Source organism: Plectropomus leopardus, chromosome 2 (genome assembly GCF_008729295.1).
Source record: "Plectropomus leopardus isolate mb chromosome 2, YSFRI_Pleo_2.0, whole genome shotgun sequence".
Classification (NCBI taxonomy): Eukaryota; Metazoa; Chordata; class Actinopteri; order Perciformes; family Serranidae; genus Plectropomus; species Plectropomus leopardus.
This window is the reverse complement of record NC_056464.1, coordinates 37,939,665-37,950,964: the sequence shown is the minus strand read 5'-3', so window position 1 is coordinate 37,950,964 and position 11,300 is coordinate 37,939,665. Positions and strand designations below refer to the sequence as shown.

At 39.6% G+C, this 11,300-nt stretch overlaps 1 protein-coding gene across 1 annotated transcript in view; it reads left to right on the top strand.

Moving 5' to 3' along the window:
- The window catches only part of mtss1 (MTSS I-BAR domain containing 1), a 66,048-nt gene extending 55,028 nt beyond the window's left edge, over nucleotides 1–11,020 (top strand). The window contains 8 exon segments of the mRNA XM_042510325.1: nucleotides 1–105; nucleotides 513–607; nucleotides 1,133–1,211; nucleotides 2,182–2,358; nucleotides 4,548–4,682; nucleotides 5,715–5,865; nucleotides 6,421–6,447; nucleotides 7,381–11,020. The exon segment at nucleotides 1–105 is cut by the window's left edge and continues 3 nt beyond it. Coding sequence (XP_042366259.1) covers nucleotides 1–105; nucleotides 513–607; nucleotides 1,133–1,211; nucleotides 2,182–2,358; nucleotides 4,548–4,682; nucleotides 5,715–5,865; nucleotides 6,421–6,447; nucleotides 7,381–8,453 — 1,842 coding nt within the window. The 3' untranslated portion in view covers nucleotides 8,454–11,020.
- The last annotated feature ends 280 nt before the right edge of the window (nucleotides 11,021–11,300 follow it).

Below are 11,300 nucleotides of genomic sequence, written 5' to 3'. Positions count from 1 at the left end.
CATGAGATCAACATGCTGGGTGAAGTGACCCACCTGCAGACCATTCTGGAAGATTTGACCAACCTGACAGCCGAGCCTCATAAACTCCCACCGGCCAGCGAGCAGGTATCCTCCTCTTCCTCCTTCTCTGAAGTTTCCTTTAGCTCAGGGGCCCTCAAAGTGCTTTTCTTGGGGGCCGATTTTGCAAAATGACAGGAGGCCAGGGGCCGGTTGCAGCAGCCCCATGCATGGTTACTCACTAAAGCTCCAAATCTGGATTAATCTGCCACAGGAAATAGTCCCCAACAAATTCACCATTTCCTCCTGTTTGAGAAACATTTGATAAAAACTAAAGTGACCAGCTAGTTCGGGAAATAACTGAGCTTTTTTTTCCTTTTTTTCTTAATGAAACTAAATATTTTTGAGTTATTATTAAGATCAGTGTCATCAGTAGGAATCCATGAGTTGGGTTATTTAGGGGCAGAAACACACATGCATTCACATTGTTTGTGTGCTTTGTTTTTGTTTCTCAGGTGATTTTGGACCTAAAAGGTTCTGACTTCAACTACACCTATCAGACTCCTCCAGCTTCTCCCAGTACACTGTCCAGGAAGAGCAGCATCAGCAGGTAACACACACACACACACACACACACACACAAAGCTAGAAAAGATTTGTAGAAAATCATATTCGTTTTTTTTTTTCATATAACTGTACTGCAGAAGTATTATTTTGGTTTTGTCACTAAAACAGCAAAATTAAGAATACTCATTTTTCATTTTTCTGTACAGCTGGAACAGAGGCACTCTATGTTTTATTGAATTTAGTTTAATGAATCTTTACTTTGAACATGTAAAAAAACCTTACATCAATTGCAATGAACAAATACTCAAATCACTTAAACTTAAATATCACATGTTGGAAAAGGAGTAGGAAGAAGTACACACTTATTTATTCCTACCCCTATAAATACATTCCCAATTTACATAAACTACTTTAAAACATGTATACACAATCCACTTTAAAGCGTTTACAAAGTGTTTCTCGTTGTTATTCGATGTTGACATTTCAGGTTTTAGCTGAATTTGTATTTTTTTTAGCAGATCAGAGTCTGTTGGTGCTGTTAAATTTTGGCGTTTGTGTGTTTTTCCAGTAACTACCAGTCTGGATCAGTGAGACACGTTCCCTCCTTGGACTCTATCAGCTGTGCTGTCGATGGTGTACACATCCAGGTACACACACACACACACACACACACACACACACACACACACACACAGATACAGAGTTGCTTCACCTGAAAAGTTTCCTTTATACAGTTTAATTTTTTGCTCAGATAAACACAACCATCTATAAGTATTTCAAAATAATAGTCTTCTCTAATAGAGCTTGATGACATTTACTTTGTTTTGTAGTACTTGTCACATACATGTGATACACTCGTGCCCCCGTGCACAACGCCATCTCCATACAAAAATCGCTTCCCAGTTTGGTGTGAAAGAACTGAAAATGTCATTAAACTTGCACTTAACCTGATTAAAAATGTAATATAACCCAGTAATGCAGTAACTTGACCAATAATGTAATAAAATATCTTGAATGATATTATATGGTGTTACTGATAATGAAATAATACCTTTCTGGTGGAAAAGAATTTGAAATTTACAACCGTTTGCAAGTGGTAGTACTGGTGAGATACCGTATTTTCTGATAAGGTAAAGTTTGCATCACTTTGTGTTGTGAAATAAATTCCCAAGAATATTATAAGGAATTATGGTAAAAATGTCACTTCTAGTTAGGACATTTTATTACGTTATTGGTCAGATTATTTCATGATTGCATTTTACGTGCAAATGTTATTACATTTTTAGGAAATTAGTACATTATCAGGTGCTACAAAGAATGATTAGGTGTCCACATACTTTTGGCCATGGTCTGTACATCAGCGGTACTCAGAGAATCATCTTATATTGGCCAGAATCAATGAACGTGTGTCTTTAAACTGAAATTACACTAAAATGCATATTCGTTTCAATATGTTAAAGGTACAAAATTACACTTCCACACACACACTCTGAGCCCTCTCCCGGCTCGCCGCCCCGCACTCTTTAAAATGACACTTTTAGTTTTGAGGATTTACAAAATAAAAGCTTTTCACCGTGACAAGGACTACACAGCGCTCTCACCCTCTCCTGTGTGTAGCGCTGCTCCTCCCCCTATCTGCTGATTGGCTGTGATGAAACCGGGCGGTCCCTCAGCGAAGGGAACTCCCCCTCTCGCCTCGGTCGTCAAGGCAGCCGTGGTCGCTACGGTTACGCTGCCGGCCATGGCCACCAACCCGCGCTGAGCCGCCGCGTTAGCCGCAGGGATATGACCACCGTGAGAAAAAAACTACAACTATTATACCCCCCCAACCCGAGTACCGTCCTGTGTTGTTCCTCCATCGGTCACGTGATCTCCTGCTGTTTTACCGTTTTATTCCACGTGTTTTCCATCAGCTCACACTGATTTTACACCTTCGATTCACCTTTTCATGTCTCCGACTTCATCCGAATGTCTCAGGTTGAGCCTCATATTTCTGTATACCAGCTCTGCTTTCATCTCATTAAAATCTGGAGAAGTTTTCAGGGTTCCCACAGTCATTTTCCAGGCCTGGAAAAGTCGTGGAACTTGTAAAAAATCAATGAAAGTTTTGGAAAAATCATGTAAAATGCGTAACAAGTTAAATACAATGATGTAAAATGACATCAAATTTATTTTCTGTAGCTGACAACGTTACGAAGCTCTCCCTGCGTTTCGTCTCTCCCTCATGTATGCCCACTAGATGTCAAATAATTTTTTAAGCACTTTTGACTGATGGGCATACAACTTTAAAAGACTGTATTTTGCATTTATTTTACCATATTGCCCACGACATTGAAAGACGTGTTTTCTTTTAATTTTTGGGAATTTCTTTCCTTCTTTTTTTTTTTTTAATTTGGCAATTTTTATAGTAATTTTTAAAGTTTGTTTTCTGTTGAATTTGTTTGGTAATTTTTTAAAACTTTTGCCTGTGTTTTATTTTTGAAAGGCATGTAGAATGACACTATTTATAACAGTGTTATGTTATTTATAATTTATTATAAATTATTATAATATAATATATCATTATAATTTATAACAGACTATAAAACAGATACTCTAAAAACAGAAATTATCGTTGAGTTTTCAAATTTCTGATGGTCCTCGAACACATCAGGTGGGATGCACAAATTATGTATAAATATAGTTTAAATGTCATATGTTGAAAAATGCCCGGCCAAGTGGGGCAACAAAAATAAATGTATTTTGGTCCTTGAAAAGTCATGGAAAAGTGTAGAAATTTTGTCCATGACAACCTTTGGGAACCCTGAGTTTTGGAATAATTCATAAAACTTTGTGTATTTGTGTGTTTGTGTGCTCACATGTGCAGTGATTTGTTTTTTTTTCTGTTTGCCTGGCTGTGTGTGTGTTTATCCTCTTTTAACGTAACGTCTGTTTGTATCTGTATGTCTTTGACTTTTTTGATACATCGTGTTTGTCTTTCTGTACATTTTGGACAAACAGTTAAATATATTTTTAATTAATGTAAACAGTTAAACCTGCAAAGTTTAATTTTTTTTAGCCCGCAGTTTCCAAATAACGCCTTACTCTTAAAGAGTAATTCATTACTTCAGGTTGTAAGGCGTGCCGCAGAATGCACACACTTAAACACACACTTAGCGCCACACACATACTGTCATATACTGCACACCCCAGTGAAATTTAGGGGAGGTTTGAATATTACGTTCTGCCCGAGCCTGCTCAGAATCATATTTTCACTGTACTGTTTAGCTGTAAAATGAGAAAGTCTGTGACTTTCTCATTTTACAGCTAAGTCCCAAAATCCTAGAAATTACTTAAATTTTAAGAAATGTTTTTAAAATCTTAGAAACATCAGAAAATCCCAGAATCAGAAGAAAATAAGATCAATGTCTTAAAATCAAAGAAATGTCCTAAAATCTGACAAAAGTCCCCAAATCCTAGTAATTAGCTAAAATCCAAGAAATGTCCTTAAGTCCTAGAAACATCATTAATTCTAAGAAATGTCCTAAAATCCAGAAAATGTATGAAAATCAGAGAAATGTATGAAAATCCCTAAAATGTCCTAGAATCCAAGAAATATCCTTAAGTCCAAGATATGTCCTAAAATCTTAGAAACATCTAGAAATGTCCTAAAATTTTAGAAACATGTATGGGGCCCCTGTGTCTGGCCCTTGGCCTCCTGTCATTTTGCAAAAGTGGCCCCTAACCAAAACAAGTCGAGTAACGCTGACAAACGTCTTTTCGGTGATTTACTGAACCACAGACTGTAACAGAGACTCGTTTAGTGGACCGAGGATTTCCCCTCAGAGGGACCCGCAGTTTTAGGACTAAGAATCACAGTATTAACAGTATTAGTGTGTAAATCTGGCGTTGTTTTTGTACCTGCCGTCTGTGTGCGTCACACTGTGGTTAACGCTGACAGCACGTGTTCGTTAAACTGACTCTGACGGGTTTCTTCATGACAGGATGCAGTCGGCTCCACCAATCAGCTGGTTCCTGGAGGGAGCGGAGGAGGGGCCGAGAACGGCCTGTTGGCCCCCCCACACATCGCCTACTCACACCATGGAGAGAGAGCCCGAGCCATGTCTGCGTCTGGGAAGGTAACACACACACACACACACACACACACACACACACACACACACACGTTAATGTGAGAAAATAAACACTAAAAAGATATCAGAAGTATGACTGACTGCTGCTTGATCCCAAAACTTTTTTATTTTTAAGTGCAACTAAACAAATGTGAAAACTGATTAGAAATCTTTAGCAGCAGAGGAGGACACATGTCTTGTCTCATGTCCTCTCCTCATTCCTCGTCTTCTTTCGTCTCCACTCTTGCCATGTCTCCTCTCCTCTTTACCTCCTTGTCCTCCTTGTATTTTTATGCACTTTTCGGTCAGAGGGGGGCGTACAATTATAAATGGTTGTATTTTGTATTTATTTTACCACAGATTTTTAAAGGGTTTGTCTTATCTGAAAAAAGGACTTTTGTAAGGAAACTTAAAAAAAGAAAATAGTGATTTTTTTTTCTTTCTATTTTCTTTTTACTGATGTGTATACAAAAATTAAATAGAAATAGGAAATGTTTTGTTTTTGTCTTTTTGTAGAAAATGGGTCAGAAAGGTATGTTTTCTTTAAAGAAGTTCTGATGGGGTTTTTGGCAATTTTTATTCAAATAAAACTTAAACAATTTGATTTTCTTTCTTTCTTTTTTTGTTTGTTTGTTAGAGTTGTTTTTCTTAAGATTTTTGAAAGGCATGTTATTTTAAAAAATCACTAAAATAACAGCATTTATCACAGCCAGAAACTACAAAGAGAAAATTATTGTTGGATTTAAAAGTTTCCGACAGTCTTTAAACACATCATGTGAGATGCTGAAATTAAGTTTGATTTTTAATCTTATTTGTTTCAAAAATTTCAGACAAGAGGCACAAGAAAAAAAAATGTGTTGGGTCCTTAAAAAGTCATGGAAAAGTTTTGAAATTGTTTCCCATGGCATTCGTAGGAACGCTGCTCTCCTCTTTCTATTTCTCTCTGTTAAAACGTGTTGTGCTGTTTGAACAATTAAAAATGAAACATTATTGTACTTAATTTTTGCCCTCACCATCTTCTGTCTCTGTCTCTCTCAGTCTTGCTCGGCCCGGGATCAGCTGGCGTTGACGTTGGGTGCGTTGAATTCGGACGCCCCGAGGAGCAGCAGGGACTCTCTGCACTGTTCCAGCGGCTACAGCACCCAGACCACCACCCCGTCCTGCTCTGAGGACACCATACACACACACAGTGAGTATACAACACACACACACACACACACACACACACACACACACACGGTTAGTACAGACACACAACTGTAAAAATCCAAAACCATGTTGTTTTTTTCCTTAATAAGGCTCATAGTGTTAAACAAATTGATTTTCATCAAAAAGATGTTTCCTGCTAAATCCACAAACCTGAAAAGATGTGAGTGAGCTTCAGATTATGCTCAGCCAACCAGAAACTACGAGCTGTCTGACTTAAAGCAACAATCTGTGATCCAAAAAAAACTAAAGATCCAGCTTCACCGACAAACACGAGTGTGGAAAAAGAGACTGAATCTTTTTTACTCGCTCACGAGCTCTGACTTCTACACATCATCTGTGTGACTGACCCTCTCTGCTGTCTTCTGTGTTTTAATGATATTTTCTGTTCATGTTTGGATGAAACTGACTCTCTCTGTCATTTACTCGTTTCTTCTGTATTTCTGTGTGTTGCTGGTGTTTTTCTCCTCTCTGGTTCTCTGTTGTTCTCTCAGTAGTTTTGTGTTTTCTCGGCTAAACTTCCTTCCTTCTCTTCCAGCTGTAAAGAGAGATCCTCCCCTCTATGGTAGGTCTCCATCTTCTTGTCTGTTTATCTGTCCGTCTGTCTCTGTCTGTCTGCCTGCTTTAACTCCCAGTGAGGGTTCGACTGCATGTCATCACGTCTGCATCAAGCTTTATGATGAAAAATGCTCAAAAATATATTTAAAAACTAAAAAAGAGTAAGTCTGACCTAAAGCCTTCAAAGCTGCCACGCTAAACGAGGTCTGTCAGAACTGTATATGAATGTGTTCATTTTTTGTTTGTTTGTTTGTTTGTATAATTAAGTAGAAGTTATCCAGTTTTATTGTGCTACAAAGATGAGTGTGCATCTCCTAAATGTTCACACACACACACACACACACACACACACACTGTCTTCATGTCACTGATGTTAATATTTGCTTCTGCTGACGTCTGTCAAATGAGGAGATGAAAACACTCAAATATCATCAGAATATTCCAGAAAAACAGAAGTCATTGCTGTATTTTAGTACTTTTCTTGGATTTTAGGACATTGCTCGGATTTAGCATGTTTCTCAGATTTTAAGACATTTCTAGGACGTTTCTATGATTTTAAGACGTTTTTGACATTTTATAACATTTCCAGGACTTTAAGACATTTCAAGGGTTTTCAGACTTTTTTAGGATTTTAGGACATTTCTAGTAGTTTAGGACATTTCTTGGATTTAAGCACCTTTCTAGGATCTTAAGACGTTTTTCGAATTTAACAACATTTCCAGGACTTCAAGACGTTTCTGAATTTTAGGATGTTTCTTGGATTTTTAGTACATTTCTCAGATTTAAGGACATTTTTGGGATTCAAAGACATTTATAGAATTTGAAGATGTTTTCAGGACTTTAGGACATTTCGGGACATTTGTAAGATTTTAGGACGTTTCTAGAATAACACAAGTCTGAATGCGGAGCAGCAAATAATACTCTCTTTGTCTTTCTCTAGTTGACTACGAGTCCATCTCTCTCCATGGAGACGCCGACTCCATCTCCTTACATCACCTCTCCCACGGCAACAGCCAGTCAGACTTCGACAAGTCCTCGACCATCCCGAGGAACTCCGACCTCAGTTTCCAGTACAGGAAGTTTGCTCAGTCCAAGCGTCCCGCCTCTACCGTCAGCCTGCTGGCTGAGCCCGAATTGACCGGCAGGTCCGCCCGCCAGCTGCCGTCCCACACGGCAACCATCCGACGCAAACCGTCGTCCAAGCCCCAGTATCGCCGGGGCACGATCAGCGGGGGGGTTCCCATCCCCATCAGCACCCCGCAGGTTCCCCTCAAGGCGCTGGCAGGAAACGGCGGCAGCGATGAGAATGTTTTCACGGCGCCCTCTGCAGGAGGAGCAGGAGGCTTAGGTTACAGTAAACTCTGCACCTCCACGCAGAGCCTCAGTGCCTTACCTCCCCCCTCCTCGCCGTACTACCAGCTGGTCCCAGGTCAGATGCCCATCCCGGTGCCTGTTCCTACTGTTCCCTCCCTGCCACCAGAGGGCAGCAACGCCAAACAGCAACAACAGAGACAGTACCAGCAACCGCAGCAACTCAACCAACAACTAAATCATCAGCAGCAACGTACTCAACTACAGCAACACAACCAGCAACTCCAGATTCAGCAGCAGCAACAACATCAGCAGCAACTACAGCAGCAACATCAGCAGCAACTTCAGCAGCAACTTCAGCATCAACAATCACTGCTGCAGCAACCCCAGCAACTGCAACAAGACCAGTATGCGGAGTTGCTGAACCAGCAGCAGAAACAGAGGCTGTACCAGCAGCACCACCAGGCCACGATCCAGGCCTCCGCTACCCAGGGAGAGCCCTCCGTTCTGGGCCACGGCGCTCACCTCCAGCCCCAGGTTCCTCCGCCCTGCAGCCAGGACCAGAGCCCGGAGCTGCCGGAGCCGCCGCCCCCGGAGGGAGCGGGGAGCATGCTGACCCAGATCAGATTGGTGAAGCTCAAACGGACCCTCACCAACGATCGCTCCGCCCCTCTCCTGCCCCCTCCGACCAATCACAAATGATAGTTTTGTTTCCCTGCTGGTTAACTGTGTAGTTTAACGGCACAAATCAAACTCGCAGACTTCCCGTTCAGACTGCGGACCGATCAATCGCTGGAGCTGTGTCTTATTTTATTTTCTGCTTCCTTTTAGACCGTTTAGATTTGTTTTAAACATTTTTTGTTGTTGTTTCCTGTTGCAGCAGTGACCATCTTTTGCTCTTTTTTTTTTTTTTTTTTTTTGCATTTCGATTGTGGACTTTTGTGCGACCCAGTCTTACAGGTAGAACTGTTGTTTTAGTTACTTCCTGGTCGAATGATCGACAGGAAACTGTCTCTTCAGTCCTGGGTGTGCTTGATTTGCCGGTTCGCCTGGACTCCCAGGAGGGTGGGGTTTAGTGACTCATCCTGCAGCTCCACTGTGGTTGAGCCACGGTGAGCGGAGGTTTTAACGAGCTGACTGTGGGTCCGTGAGCGTTGAGTGTTTGTTCCCGATCATCTCAAAGAGTCAAACTCACGACTCTGGAATAAACCCGGCTCTGTAGTTAGTTTGTAAATATGTGAGAACAAAAACAGCTCTGGGAGCAGCTGGGAGGTCGGATGTTTTTCTTAACGGCGCGTCGTCAGAGGTCACTTGCTTTCTTTGACCTGTACGGAAATTTGAACTTTTTCACAATTTCACCTTCAAACAGCAGCAGTGACTGTTGGGATGCCAAATGGTGCCGTTTAGGGCTCCTGTCTGTGGAGACGGATTAGAAATGTTCCTGTGTGCGAATGTGTAAATAATTAGTTGCTTAATGCAACAAATAATTAGAAGAAGGCAGTGATTTGTTGGCAACTTTTAGAGGCAACATTGATTTGGAGAAGCAGATTAGCAACAGCGAGAAGATTTCAGGCTAAAATAACGAAACTGTAAAGAAAACTAGCAGCTGCTGGTGACGTGCAGCTCTGTGACCGTTTGACTGCAGTTTTCAGCAATTACAGGAAACACATCGCCATGTTGGAAGATGTAACTGAACCCTCTGCTACCACAGAAAATAAACTTTATAGATGTAAGTTAATGAAAAAGAAAATCAGAGATTTACACACACAAGAGTTTTGAGGCTTTAAAATAGGGATGCACAATATTGGATTGTTTGTTGATATCAATATATCCACGAATACCTGAAATGATGTCTGAAATTTCATCAGTCATCAAGTCTCTTCTGTTGTGGAATTAACATCATATTAACCACACTCTTACGGCCGTGCTAACGACCTCGCCGATGACGTGCTTATATTATTGTGCATCCCTACTTAAAGCAGTTTTTTGATCAGGAACCCTTAAATTTGGTCTGTAGCTGTTGTGACTTGTACAGAGTTGGCAAATTATGTGATACTGTTTCCAAATTAATGCACACACATTTTGGACATTTCTCGTCACCTATTGGTCGCCATATGTACGAAAAAAATGTTAAACTGCTAATAAATAACAAGAATCGTCAGCACAATATTGCCGTGTGTTAATCAGTTTGAGAACAGTGTCTCCAAGACAAAGTTGTCTGTCAGAAAGCACTGATAAATGTGTTTTTGCACTATAAAATGTCCAGTTTAATGCATTTCTTGGTCACAGTTCTTTAAAAAAAATCTAAGGGTTCCTTATCAAAATATTTATGTTTTGTTTTTATTGTACATAATAATACATAATAGTCACTTTTTTTATTGGCCATAGACGTCCAGTATCAGTCAGGTCATAAATGACCCTGACTGAAAAAATGTCCATAGAAACAAGTAATAATCAATGCATTTTCTTTATCAGATGACACAATTAATGCTGTTAAATTTGATCATTGTGATCATTTAAAAATGTAAGGGAGCTCATGTGTCCCTCAACTTTGTTTTCAGGGCTCATGCTGATATTTATTATAGATTTGTCTGCCAATTATTTGATCTTTATATTGTTTAAAATTTAAAAAAAAAAAAAACCAATTAGACAGAAAAACTCCTATCAAATGTTATTGAAGTTTTAATTTTAGGAGGAATTTTTTGTAAATTTCTAACCTTTTGCTTTAGAATTTATAATTAATCCACTGCTGATTAATTATCTGATGATTGACTAATTGTTTGAGTTCTGATTATTCGTTTTACCAGTTTAAACAGACATTTTTACTCTTGACGTTACATCAGATTATAGTTTTTTCTGCAGGTAGACAGAGGAAGAGCTTTTAAATTTACTGTAAATGAGGTCAGGTTTAAAACTCGGTACTTTAAAAGGTACTGACTGAATTATTTTGGTACTTCAGATTCTCGTTTTGCACGGAGTTGGATCATAACATTACTAAACAACAAAACAGAGTTAAGTATCAAAGAAAAGGTACTGTTCGGTACTGGTACCAGTTTAAATATGACCGGTTCCCAACAGCTGTCAGTCCTCCAACATGGCGATGTTTCTTAACTTTTAGAAAAACAAACCTGTATTTCAGGTCTCTGATTTACCCTTCAAATGCAGAAATGTTAGTTTTCCTGTTAAAAAAGTTCACATTAAAAGAACTTGAGTGTCTTTTTGCTTCTGCACATACAGATCTCATATGTTTAATAAAGACAATGCTAGATTTTGTTGGGGGTTTTTTTTTGAGTGTTTAAATTCTGCTGAAGAATCACTAAAATTGTGTTGAGTCAGCATTTGAACTGACGATTCAGCAGATTTGCTTTCCTTAAACTGGAAATGCAGCCAATCAGAGTGCAGGACCGTGAGGAGTTTTAGTGTTTTCACGTGCAACTTTTAACTTTAAATTAATCTATATTTATGTACAGAGTTTGGTTTGGGCTCCGGTAGCTGGTTCTATTTTGGATCCTGTTCCAAGTCGGTCAAATATTTAGATCTTGAACTGTT